A 14208-nucleotide genomic window follows, 5' to 3' on the forward strand; every position below is an offset into this window, starting at 1 on the left:
ACTTTTGGAATAGCATTTGAAATGTAAATAAAGAAAAAAAAATACTATAAATTGAGCATAAGTTTAAAGTGTATCCACAAGTTTCATCTATCATATGTTTGAAAGATAAAAGGAATTAAACTCTTGGGTTGAATTTCTCACCAAGACTCCTTGGAAATAACTGTTANACTTAAGTATTTAAAAATTAACTGAAAAATGACTTCAGAACAACAGAAGTAGGAGAAAAAGACAATTCAGTTTAAACCCTGTTTCTGTTTGGAGACAAAATAAAATTAACTCCAGAGAGCCGGTCGTGGTGGTGCACGCCTTTAATCCCAGCACTCGGGAGGCAGAGGCAGGCGAATTTCTGAGTTCGAGGCCAGCCTGGTCTATAAAGTGAGTTCGAGGACAGCCAGAGCTATACAGAGAAACCCTGTCTCGTAAAAAACAAAACAAAACAAAACAAAAAAAATTAACTCCAGAATTAGGAGGAGCCGAAAAGTACCTTATTATTATCCATGAACTTACTGAAATACTTAACTGGTTTAGGGTCTAAAGGGAACAAGACAGATTGATACAGTACATGGGAAAGCTAAGCATGCACACTTTGTAGCAATGAGTCACAGTGTCTGCAGATATATAAGGCCTTCCTTGAGGAAAAGGATAGTTAGATATGTGTTGCTTCTGCCTGTGTTTCATCCATAAAAATTAGAAAAGAATGGGGGCTGGAGAGACAAGACGGTTCAGCTGGGAAGAGCGCTTCTTCCTCTTCTAGAGGACTGTGGTTCACTTTTCAGCATCCCCATCTTACAATCTAGCCTCCACCGATACATGCATGGCATACATACACATGTACACATAAATAAAAAAAATTTTTTGGTTGTGAGCCTAACCCTTAACAGCTGAGCCATCAACCCAGCCCCAGAAATAACTCTTTAAAAAAATAAAAAGATGAATGCCAGGCATGGTGGTACACTCGGGAGGCAGAGGCAGGTAGGTTTCTGAGTTCGAGGCCAGCCTGGTCTACCCTGGTCTACAGCAGATCAAGTTCCAGGACAGCCAGGGCTAAACAGGGAAATCCTGTCTCAAAAAAACTAAAATGAATAAATAGATAGATAAAATTATATTTTCTTAAACTTTGAAGGAGAGACAGCAGTAAGCGACACCATGCATAACTGTAGACCAATGTACACATACCTGTGGAACTGGGAATATGCTGCTAGATAAGATGAAGAAGAAGTCATTTTCTTAATGTTTTGTAGCTTTCTAAGTATCTACGGGTGTGTTTTGGTTTTTTTTGTTGTTGTTGTTTTTTTGGGTTTTTTTTTTTTTTTTTTTTTTGGTTTTTTTTTTTTTTTTTTTTTGGTTTTTCGAGACAGGGTTTCTCTGTTTAGCCCTGGCTGTCCTGGAACTCACTCTGTAGACCAGACTGGCCTGGAACTCAGAAATCCACCTGCCTCTGCCTCCCGAGTGCCAGGATTAAAGGCGTGCGCCACCACTGCCCAGTGTATCTACTGTTCTTATGGCGTCATTTTATAAGCATTTATTGAGTATCTTGTTTTTATGATTCACTGTAAAGAATTAATTCACAAGTTGCTATTTAGTCCAGAAAACCTGGATTTTTAGCTTCACATATGAATTTTAAATTTGGGAAAACTGAGACATTTTCGATTTTAGTTTCTCCCTTTTCTTTCATAATTACTTAACAACAACAAATGCTACGTGTCTACTGATTCCTAGATGAGAAAAAGAAACCCCTACAGAGATTTTGTGTGAAAATAAAGCCAGTTGTGCTGGCCTAGGGCCAGGCTGCACCTCTTTGACTTTGCCTCTTTGATCTGAATTCTCCAGGGGGCAGCAGTTACCAACAACTCTTTTTGGCTTTAGCAGTGAGCCCAGGGAGTGCTAATGAAACAAGGTTTGTTAGCTTGCATTTGAGCTCAGTGAGGCTTCCTTTGAACCTTTTATGATGCTGCACTTTCAGGCATCCTTTGGGAGAATAGTTTACACCCTGAAGCAATAATGGATCAGAGACCATTTCCTTTTATACAGCAGTGGAAACGCCTTTGGCACTCTGGTATTAAATAACTGCTTATTTGGACATATTGTGCAATAACTTTGCCTTTTCCACCCAGTAATAGTTCCCACAGAAGCTATTATACTCAGTTTAACTTTTCCAAGAGGGACTCTGAAAGGAAATTGAAATCTTATATTACGTTCATTGCTAATGTCTTATGTTTTAGTTTTTGTGTCTCTCTGTACCCCATTTGCCCCTCTGCTTTCAGGTGAAGGCCTCCCACAGGTTTATTACTTTGGACCATGTGGGAAGTACAATGCCATGGTGCTGGAACTCCTTGGCCCTAGCTTAGAAGACTTGTTTGACCTCTGTGACCGAACGTTTACTTTGAAGACGGTGTTAATGATAGCCATCCAGTTGGTAAGTTGATGTGTGGTTCCTGAAGATAAATGGATCCCTTGCCCACCTCCTTGAGGGCCCTTTAATGATGTATTAGCTGCAGTGAGATCTGGTGACTTAGTTTTCACAGGGTTAATGGCATTCTAGAAGGATCTAGCAGGATTCTGAAAGGAACTATTGCAGCTGCTGCTTTAGCTGGTTCCTGTGTATAATTTGACCACAAAGCCTCTTGGACAGAATGTAATATGCCAAGCAACTGGGTAGGTTCTTAGTTACACAACGTAAAGGGTTACAAAAGGGTTAACTGACAGAAGTCAATGCATCTGCAGTTTGCTCTATTTTAAGAATTTGCACCTTGAAGCAGCACCATTCCTGTAACTGAAGTGGGGGAATATAATTTACATTAGGGAGAAAGAGGACAATTAGGTGGAGCTGTGTGAATTCAAGTAATTGCTTCAGCATCTTATTTATAGGTCTTAGGCACATAGCTATAAGCTTTTATCATGTCTTCTTTCTCTCACTGTTGAAAACTAGAAAAGACTGAAGGTACCAACCTTTATTCAAAGTCATGTGACTGAGATGTTACAGATAATATACCATATAACATGTGGTATATTATATAATTGTGGGCTGGCCAAAAAGCTTTGCAGCCAAATGAAACACTAGTTCCACATTGAGCAATTAGAACAGTCTCTTTGAGAAGTATTTTAGCTCCTCAAGGGAAGATTTCAAATATTGGGTTGTTTTATTTCATTTCGTTTTGTGGTATTATCTCACCAGTTTAGTTAGACTGGCTTTGAACTTTAGATATTCTTGTTTCTGCCTCCTGAGTGCTAGAGTGGTTGTGGACCACCACCCTTCCACAGCCTTGAGGTACATCTTAATTCACGAGAAGTATAGTGATGGTCTCACCATCATCCTATAGCAATTTGGAAATGCTTGAAAATTGAATATACTCAAGGATTTAAGCCTTCCTTTCTATGCTTAGCAGAAATGCTTTATAGATAGAATTATTTAATGAAATTTGACATAATGTTACAATTACTTCCTTTGAGCTGTGGCCACTAAACTGTTCATCCTCCTCCTGCTGCCAGCCAGCTGTCTAATGTCAGGCTAGCATCCATTTTACTGGGCCCCTGCTTTCTTATTTCTGCAATACAAGATTGGGGTTAAAGAGTCCTAAGCAACTAACAATAGAAAGTGTGGCAGGAGGTAAGGTGTCAGTAGCGCCTGTCTCAGAGGGCACATTTGCAAGTTACAATATATAAAGTAAAAGTATTACCATCTTAGCCAAACTGAATGATATCATTGTTTCTCTTAATCTTAATAGTTTTTATATGTTTGTAGCAAAAAGTATTTGGATGTGGGGGCTTGCTGGAGATAGATTCAGCAGTTAAAAGCAGTTAGTGCTCTTGCAGAAAATCTGAATTTGATTCCCAGCACCTACATCAGATAACTAACAATGCCTGTAACTCCATTTCCAGGGAATCTGATAGCCTCTGGCCTTGTGGGCACATGCACACAATTGGTAAATGTAAACTCAGGAAGGTACACATATATATGCATGAGTAAAGTCATAAAACAAACCTTAAAGTATAGTTTTAGTTTATGTCAGTAAAATGGGAGGAAGGTAAGAGTGGATGTTGTTGTTGTTGTTTTTGTTGCTGTTATTTTATTTTTTTTGGAGACAAGGTCTTATTCAGTAACCCTGGCTGGCCTGGAACTTTCTTATGTAGACCAAGCTGGCATTGAACTCATAGATGTCTATCTTGGATTAAAGGCATACACTACCACATCCAGCCAAGAGATGAGTTTTAATTTTAGTTTCAGAAATCTTATGCTGAGCCAGGGAAGTCTAAGAGCTCAAGGCCTAGCCTAGACAGCAGAGTGATACAGAACAATGGGAAGGAAAGAATAAAACTGAGGAGGCAGGGTGAATGTGAGGGGGTCACAGTGAAACGACTCAGCAAGTCTGACAAGTTAAGGTTAGCCCTCAGTCCACATGGAAGAAAGAAGTGATTCTTACAAGTTATCTTCTGACTGCCACACACACCTATGAATGCACTTTCATGCACGCACTCACACACACCCCACAGTAAGTAAATAAATAAACATAATTTTTAAAAGAAATATTTGGGCCAGGCATAGTGGCACATGTCTTTGACCTCAGCATTTGGGAGGCAGAGACAAGCAGATCTCTGCAAGTTCCAGGACAGTCAAGCTACATAGTGAAATCCCATCTCCAAAAAAAGCTTTTTGGATTCTCCCTCCTCCAGCTTGCTTATTTCAAGGTATTTCCATTATTATTTTTTCTTTCTTTTAGCTTTCTCGAATGGAGTATGTACACTCAAAGAATCTTATTTACCGAGATGTCAAACCAGAGAACTTCTTGATTGGCCGACAAGGCAATAAGAAAGAGCATGTAATACACATTATAGATTTTGGACTGGCCAAGGAATACATTGATCCTGAAACCAAAAAACACATACCTTACAGAGAGCACAAAAGTTTAACTGGAACTGCGCGATATATGTCTATCAACACACATCTAGGCAAAGGTGCGTTGAAAGGGGCAGGTTATGTGAGCATCTTTTTTTCCAATAGCACTTATTGTACATTACATTGTGCATTACAACTTGTACCATTTGTTGCAGCATAAGGTAAGTGACATTTTTATACTTGAGAGATTGAAATGGTAAGTTAGTGATGTTCTCATATATCTTAATACTGTGTTTTCTGATGCTTCGTTCTTCAGCAGTTTAAGAGTTATGGCAATATGATAGTAGTATTTGCATTAAGTCATGAGACTTATATTTATTTACATGTGTATGACTCTGTGTACACATAAAAGAGGACATCGGGCTAGGCCCTATGTTAATGAAGGGGTTTCACTAAACATGGGTGCTGGGGCTGGAAAGATGGCTCACCAGTTAAGAACACTGGCAGCTCTTCCAGAAGACCCAGGTTTGGTTCTCAGCACCACATGTCAGCTCATAACCAGCTGTAGCTTTAGTTCCAAGGAAGGAATCTGATGTGTTCTGAACTCTGTGGGACCAGGAACACATGTGGTACACAGACATACATTCAGGCAAAACATGATGTAGATAGTATGATTAGCCCAGTGGGTTATCCCTCATGGCAGTTATCTTTATCATTCTATAGTTTGTTTTGAGCATCTAGCCTGTATGACAGTAGAGCACTTCCTCGTGTTGGTGTTCCCCATTGCCACTAGAATTATCTCCAAAGTTAGGCTTCATGAGCCAAGTGTTCTTCAGATCAAATCTAATATGCCTTACCGTTATGTTTCTTCTTCTCCATTTCTCTACATATTGTAGATCTCGATCTCTCTCTCTCTCTCTCTCTCTCTCTCTCTCTCTCTCTCTCTCTCTCTCTCTCTCTCTCTCTCTCGGTGTATGTGTGTGTTTCAAGATAGGGTTTCACTATGTAGCCTTGAACTCAGAGATCTGCATACCTCTAACTCTCAAATTCTGCAACTAAAGACATGTGCCCCTGTGCTAATAAAAATTTTTGTAATTGGGTATAGTAGCACACACCTTTAATTTCAGCACTCTAGAGGCATAAGCAGATGGGTTCCTGAGTTTGAGACCAACCACATCTCCATAGCAAGTTACAGGCCAATTGAGATTACCTAGTGAGACCATGTCTCAAACAAAACGTAACTCAAACTCTATCTCAGGTATCACACTAGAGAAGTTTCCATGGGAGCTCTAATATTGTTGGCTTTTAAATGTGTTATATTTTTTAAGTTGTAGTGAGGGAGGGAGACCCTGGGAAATATATTGTCAAATAATTCAGAGAAGTGCTCTTCATTTTGTAATGGAAGTTAACTACGGAAAAGGTGTTCTACCTGGCATTATATCAGATGAGCTACCTCCCATTGATTAAAACAGCCCAGCCCAGGTTTAAAAACCATTATTTAATGGCTAAAATTAGAGACACTCTTTTTCTTTGAACAAAATATGTTTAGCCTAAAATTGGGGTGTTATGCCTGTAAAGCAAACACATTTTTCTTATAACCTGAAGGGAGCCTTCACCATGTTGAAGACATTTGTGTCTTGTTCATTTCCCAGTAGCAAAACCCTTCTTTGAAAACAACAACAACAACAACAACAACAACAATAACAAACCCACTGTGACAAAGTGAGGAGGACCTACCTATTGAATTAGAAGTGCAGACTATCCAAGCAAGTATTGAGAACGCACATACTGGTTTTCATTTACATTTTAAGACCTAGCTGCAGACAAACAGAGTAACAAAGATTTAAGACCTAATAGTTTAGTATTGATTATTTTACATTTTTAGAGCTCAAAAATGATTTTTCAAATTACCTAAAATGATCACATTATTTTCATATAAGAAACTGAGGCCCAAAGTAGGTGGCTTGGCTGCATTTTCACTTTACTAGATAGTGTTAATATGAGTTGATAGAAACTGTCAGCAGTGTCAGAGTTCTGTGTCCCAGAGCAATGCTTTTTTTTTTCTTCTCAGGACTTCCAGAGCTTACAGAGCTACATCATTTGTGTGTGTGTGTGTGTGTGTGTGTGTGTTTATTTGAAAATTGTAAATCCGTGGAGAGCTCGCCCTCTAGTGCTCACTTAGCTACAATTGAAGTATTTCCCTGGGAATTTTTTTATTCTCACCAGGCTTCCTGTTACATACAGGAAACAGACATAAAAGCAGAGAGGTGTGATGCTCTGTGAGAAACTCTCCAGCTATGCTTCCCTCTCTGCTCACCTCACATACTCTGTTCCTCTCCTTATTTCCTATGCTCTGTTAACAAACTTTTTGTCTGACTACTTGTTTTCAATCCTGTAACATTTTATTGCAAATTTCAGACACCTCATGTAGGCCAAACTGTCTGGAGAGCTTGGGTTTTATTACATCCTTTTAAAAACTTTTTCCCTCCTTTTATTCTTAGTGATTTTTAATCCAGGACCTGTTCATTCAAGGAAGACCCTTCACAAAAATTATGCCCCAATCATGGGTGTCTCCTTTTTCTATTAGAAACTGCCTTTTCAAAACCCTTTTTGTCAGGCATAGTGGCCCATTTCTGTATTCTCAGCATTGTATAAGCAGAAGGCAGGAGGATCACCAGAAGTTCAAGGCTTGCCTGGGCTTCATAGCGAATTCCAGGCTAGCCTAGGCTACCAAATGAGGCATAATCCTCAAAACAAAACAAACAAAAAATTAAGGAAAAGCCCCCTTGTGTCACAGTACTGTTTATAAAGTTGCCTTTTCAGTCGGGGGGCACCCTGAAATGAAGAAGGTGACCTAGAAGGTGTATGATACAGGAAGCGTTTAGAGGGCAACCATGAAGTAGTAGCAAGCCACACTGATATGTGCAGGTGAGAGTAACAGAGTGGAAGCTTTTAAGTTGAAACAGTTCATCTACTCTGTAGAGTACTGTTCGTTTTTATGTTGTTAAAATATTCCTTGTTTATTTGATGTGTGTGTGTGTGTGTGTGTGTGTGTGTGTGTAAATCTATATTACTAATCCTCCAACTCCTCCTGAACCTCTTCCAACAATGCTCTTCTCACCTTCATCTTTTTCTTTTCTTCCTCCTCCTCCTCTTCTGAATAACCCACTGAGTCCAGTTAGTGCTGCCTTTAAGAGCATAAGTCATACCCCGGAAATAAATGACTTCTTCTTCCTCTAGCAACCATCAGTTATCAGTCACTCCTCAGCTGAGTCTCACAAGCATCCCCCACCCCCGCTGGGGTTATTGGCTGGCTGCTGTAAGTATATGAGTACAGTCGCAGTGTCCTGTCTCAAAGACTGGTTTTTATATAGCACTCTTCTCCATCCTCCAGCCTTTACGTTCTTCCCACACCTCCTTCTGTGATGGCCCTTGAGTTTTGCTGGGGGGTAGAGATAGCCCATTAAGGGAAGCACTCAGCAGTCGCTTATTATCAGGACATTTACAGTTTGGAGTCTCTCAGAAACTTTTCTGGCAAAAGTGGAAAGCAGCACTTATATATGGGTCTAAACATAAATATTTAGGAGGCAGCTTGATGTGTCTTTAAGTAAAAAACAATAGTAGGTTCCCCACTTAGGGCGCATTTCCTCACCAGCACAACACTTTGACCAGGTTTACAGTATCACTACTCATTCCTTCTTGTGCAAGTTTCCCATAATTTGAGGCAGCAATTATGTTACGTTGTGCTGTATTTTTAGTCTGTGACTTTCCCAGCCTAGATGACAATCTTGGGTTTTACTTTGAGTTCAGAAGATTAGAATTAAGTTGAAACCGATAACTTAGCAAAGTGGTGTGATGCAGTCCTGTAATCCCAATACTTGGGAAGCTGAGGTACAAGGATCATGAGTTTTAGGCCAGCCTGTCTTGAATAAGACACGTTCAAGGTAGTCTCTTAATTCTCCTCATGTATACACATGCGCGCGTGCACACACACACACACACACACACACACACACACAGCATTCCCACTCCCACCCCCACCCTCACCCCCGATTCTCAGCCAGGGTATCATTTAGTCCAAGTTGGCCTTGAACTCACCAAGATCCTCTGCCTCTGCCTCTGCCTCTCTGCCTCTCTGCCTCTCTGCCTCTCTGCCTCTCTGCCTCTCTGCCTCTCTGCCTCTGCCTCTTTCGTGCTAGGTTAGAGATGTACACCGCCAAGCCCAGCTGTAATCTATTCTGGCGAAGCTCTAAACTTGGCTAAAACAAAAAGTAAATACAAATCATGCCTGTAATTTGAATACTTGAGAAGTGGAGACAGGATGATCATCCTGAGGTACATAGCAAATTTGAGACTGTCTTGTGCTACATTAAAGCCTAGCTCTGTGAAACAAGGACAATAAATAATAAATGTCTTGATGAGCCATAACTGGTAAGTTCAAATATACTAGTTAGTATTCAGTGTTGACATCCAAAGATTTTGTCAACTATTCCATATTACTAATTTATCTTCCTATTTCAAAGGAGAGAAAAACTAGAAACTTAATTTAGTCAAGTTCCAAAGACAGCAACTTGTTTTGTGTATCCCTAGAGGACACTTTTAATGTTAAACCTTTTTTTTAGAGCAGAAGCAGGCGGATATCTGAGTTCAAGGCCAGCCTGGTGTACAGAGTGAGTTCCAGGACAGCCAGGGCTATACAGAGAAACCCTGTCTTGAAAAACTAAAAAACAACAAAAAAAAATCTTTTTTTAGTTTTAAGGTGATTGTGGAATACTTGGTTCAAGTGGGATGTTAACCAAAAAGTGATAAATTGTTCTCTGCTGACTTGAAACTGAAGTGTTGCCGGGCAGTGGTGGCACACACCTTTAACCCCAGCACTTGGGAGGCAGAGGCAGGCAGATTTCTGAGTTCAAGGCCAGCCTGGTCTACAGAGTGAGCTCCAGGACAGCCAGGACTACACAGAGAAACCCTGTCTGGAAAGAAAAAAAAAGAAGAAGAAACTAAAGTGTTGATTTTTGTGATGAGTTAAAATTGTTAAACATGTGGGGGAAGGGTGATGGTGCTTGCCTAAATTTAGTCCCAAGGCAGGCAGATCTCTGTGAGTTCGAAGCCAGCCTGGTGTATATAATGACAGATAGCCAGAGCTACACAGAGAAACCCTGTCTTGGGAAAAATGTTGCTAACATGTATACTAGTTATTCTGCATCTTGTACGTCTGCAGGCCTAGTCCAAGTGGACGGTTTTAAAGCAGCTTCAGCTGCCAGACTGCTTCTTAGTTTTCTCTGTGGTGACCAAACAAAACAAGTCCTGTTTGTTTATGTATAACCTCATGCTCATGCGGGTGACAGTGTGAGCTAGCATTGGGTCTTGGTTGGAATTTAGAATTTACTCTTCACTTGCTCTTTACTTGTTAGCAGCAAAGGACGGCCACCTATTGTTTTTCAATTTTAATCTAAAATATTCCTGGTTCAGGTGTTTCAAGAGCAGAAGGGCTTCAGGGGGGATTGTTTGGTTTTAAAGCTCTTTCTGCTTTAATAACTGCAAACATAATGTGTGTGATCTGTCTTCCCTCCTAGAGCAAAGCCGGCGAGATGATTTGGAAGCCTTAGGCCATATGTTCATGTACTTCCTCCGAGGCAGCCTACCCTGGCAAGGACTCAAGGTATCCTTGAAAGTGCTTTGTCTCTGCTCCACTGATAATGAAAGGGCTGCCTAGGTGGTGGCTCTAAAAAGCACAAAGGGGCAGGTTGGCTTCCAAGATGAGAAGCAAGGCTTGTGACATTAGTCCACATTGTGAACGGCCAGTTACCCGGCTTCCTCGACACCTTCCTGTCCTAACCCCTGCCCCTGCATTCGGTTCGCGTTCTCCATCCTCCCCTCTCTCCTCTAGCGAGGCAGTGCCTCTTTTGTCTGCGTGTTGGTGGCCCTCCTCCACGTCGTCACGGAGCAGGAGGAGTGTTCCCCAGCTATTGGAAAATTTTACAACAAAACAATGACAGCAGCTGCTACACATTTACCAAAAAAGCCAACAGGGCTTTTCCAGGCTCCTAAGGAGAACTAGGAAATATGTATTAATCCTACATAGATAAAGGATTCACCTTAACAAAAATAGCAGAAAAAAAAAATTCAGGCTTCACACTGCTGTTTGTTTAAATACATTATTGAATAAAGAACTTTCAAATAATAGCCATTTCTTGCAAGCATAAGTTTTAGCCCCTGTTTTTTTTAGGTAGATGTTTCTTTAGGTAGATGTGAGTAAACTCTTAATTCAATTATAAGCATTATAATTACTCTGTGACTGTTACTAGGAAGCTTAATCTCCTAACCCTTCCCAAAGCCCTTTACATAGTCAGATATAAGATATATTTTTATTTTTATTTTTTTAAAGATTTATTTGTTTATTTTATATCTGTGAGTACACTGTCCCTGTCTTCAGATACACCTGAAAAGTGCATCGGATCCCATTACAGATGGTTGTGAGCCACCATGTGGTTGCTGGGAATTGAACTCAGGACCTCTGGAAGAGCAGTCGGTGCTCTTCCCTGCTGAGCCACCTCTCCAGCCCCAAGATATATTTTTAGTTGTAATTTATTTCTTAATATGGAAAGACTCTTAATCTGTAATTTGAGGTATTAATATACTTTCAGGTAGGCAGAATAATCCATTTCCCATGCTTTCTATGACATGACTTCTACACCCATTCATTCTCAATGATTAAACACAAGGTCTTGTACATTCTTGGCAAATGTCCTTTCTCTGAGCTATAGCCAGACCCTCCTATTCTCTAAAAAATTCTTTTCTTAAATTTTTCTCCTATCAATTCTCATCTATAATCATCCAGTCCTGTGTGTCTTTTCATTGATAGTGACATGTTACATATAGCTACACATCCTGCTTGCTTGAAACTCTGGTGGACTCTTGAGACCCCGTTTTGGTGGTGGTAGTGGATTTAGAATCTCTCCAATTTACTCCCCCCCCCCCATTACCTAATTCTGGGTGAAGCAGGCTGGTTAAAGCCTAAAAAGCCTAAGGGAGTGTCGTCCGAGGCCCCGGAACCTCCTGTTTAGTCCTGGTTAAAGCCTAAGGGAACATCGTCCAAGGCCGAGGAGCCTCCTGTTTAGTCCTTATGCTATATTTGGACTGCTCTGACCCACTGGCACACATTTACTTGTAAGCAACCCCTATTCTGTGGGTATCTTTCATTTGTCAGGAGAGGTTTTGTTTATTGGTTTCCCTTGTCCGTAAAGCTGTCTTCTGAACCCTGGGAAAATTACTTAAAGGATTCTTCTCATTTCTTGTCTTTCCAGTCTTTTGAACTTGGCACTAATTTTTCTTTCCTTTGAAATAAGATAAATTGCTAACTACAGAAAAGTTGACAAAAAGTTGTGACTTCACCTGAGAAAGCATATTCTTTAGATGTCAATTGAATGCTAATAACATATGCATCTACTTTGACCTTACCAGAAACTGGAACTGACCTTAGAGGAGAAGGGCTGAATCACTTTGAACTCTTAACTGGTCATGGGAGATTTCTAAGCTGCTGCAGTTTTTAAAACACTGCTGCATAATGGTTCTGTTATCTTATCCTGTCTGACCATCTCATCTGAGATTACTAAACATCTTTGCAAGTGAAACTTCAGAGCTCAACAGAAGTTTGTAGGTATCTAAACACAGCATGACTTAAAAAGTGAGATCCACTAACAAATCCCACCAGTTTGAACGAAAATAACTATTGTGACTGCAAGAGAGATGACTCGATGGTTTTAGAGCATGTACTGCTCTTGTAGAGCACCCATGTTCATGAATTTCCTAGTACCTATGAGTTAATTCACAGCCACCTATATATAACTCCAGCTGCAGGGAACTGGCTTCCTCTTCTGGCCTCCTCAGGCACATATACCACATACAGATACACATAATTGAAAGTAACCCCAGTGTCTAAAAATATCCTTAAACCTATTTGCTTAGTATGTTTTTCCAGGTGTTTTTATTTCTTTATTTTCTACAGGCTGATACGTTAAAAGAGAGATATCAAAAAATTGGTGATACCAAAAGGAATACTCCCATCGAAGCTCTCTGTGAGAACTTTCCAGGTAGGATGCTAAAAAGATAGCCAGTGTGACTGTCACTTTGAAGTACGTAATGTCACAGTATCTATAAATACTAATAGATATTGGCCAGATCATTTAAATTTCTTTTTATTATTATTCAGCCTAAGGAGGTATCACTTTTATTTGGTCCATAAAGAAAATATTACTGTCAGGTAATCTATATAGATTTCTCTTGTGTGACTCAGAGCTTACTTACCCTTTGGGGAGGCATTCAGTTAACAGGAACGGCTTTTTACCTCTTTCTTAACAGAGGAGATGGCAACCTATCTTCGATATGTCAGGCGATTAGACTTCTTTGAAAAACCTGATTATGAATATTTACGGACCCTCTTCACAGATCTGTTTGAACGGAAAGGCTATACCTTTGACTATGCCTATGATTGGGTTGGAAGGCCTATTGTAAGTACCCTTTAAAAAAATAAAATCTCAGACCAGTACCACCCCATCTTTTTACTTGCCAGTCCTTCTGCGTGAATCTTTGAGGAGAAATTGCTTTCATTTAAGGACCATTTCCAAGTAATACTATAGGTTGCCATTGTTAGACCAATTAGTTATATGTTTTTTGAATTATAACTTGTGGGGGCTGGAGGGTCGGCTCAGCAGGTAAGAGCACTTGCTGTTTTTACAGAGGACCCAGGTTCAGTTCCCAGAATCCACACCTAATAGCCATCTGTAACTCCAGTTCAGGGGGATCCAATGCCCTCTTCTGCTCTGTGTGCACCAGGCATGCATATGGTGTTCATACACATATTTGGGCAATACCTATACACATAAAATAAAAAATCTTCAAAGAGTATAATGTGTATCATAGGATACTAGAATTTAGACCTGTCTTTTGCACATTTTTTTGAATGATTCACAACTTAGTACTATCTGTGCTATAGAAGAACTTGACTTCTGTAGGAATAGAACCCTTTCAGCACTGTAGGAAACTTGGCTTTACTGTCTGGCCAGGAGTCCACAGCATCAGTGACTGTGCTAACTGATAATGCTATAGAACTGGGTTGTTGGGTTTTTTTTTTTGGGGGGGGGGTATCTTTCTAAGATAGTTCTCAAATGGATTGTTGAGGACCAGACTACCTTCCCTTCTGCAGATAACCAAACATGGCATGAAAGAAAAACAGTGCGGGCTGGAAAGATGGCTCAACAGTTAAGAGCACTGATTGTTCTTCCAGATGCCCTGGGTTCATTTCCTAGCACCTGCCTGGCAGTTCACAGCTGTCTGTAACTCCAGTTCTTTTTGTTGTTGTTGTTGTTGTTGTT

At 40.2% G+C, this 14208-nt stretch overlaps 1 protein-coding gene across 8 annotated transcripts in view; it reads left to right on the forward strand.

Moving 5' to 3' along the window:
• Csnk1g1 (casein kinase 1 gamma 1) overlaps window positions 1-14208 on the forward strand; it is a 144889-nt gene that overhangs the window by 95597 nt on the left and 35084 nt on the right. For all 8 annotated transcript variants that reach the window (XM_029542982.1, XM_029542981.1, XM_029542985.1 and 5 more), the window contains 5 exons: window positions 2265-2416; window positions 4719-4953; window positions 10411-10496; window positions 12843-12927; window positions 13196-13344. In XM_029542982.1, coding sequence (XP_029398842.1) covers window positions 2265-2416; window positions 4719-4953; window positions 10411-10496; window positions 12843-12927; window positions 13196-13344 — 707 coding nt within the window. The remainder of the gene's footprint in view (window positions 1-2264; window positions 2417-4718; window positions 4954-10410; window positions 10497-12842; window positions 12928-13195; window positions 13345-14208) is intronic.

The sequence above is a fragment of the Mus pahari genome, chromosome 10 (assembly GCF_900095145.1).
Source record: "Mus pahari chromosome 10, PAHARI_EIJ_v1.1, whole genome shotgun sequence".
Taxonomy (NCBI): Eukaryota; Metazoa; Chordata; class Mammalia; order Rodentia; family Muridae; genus Mus; species Mus pahari.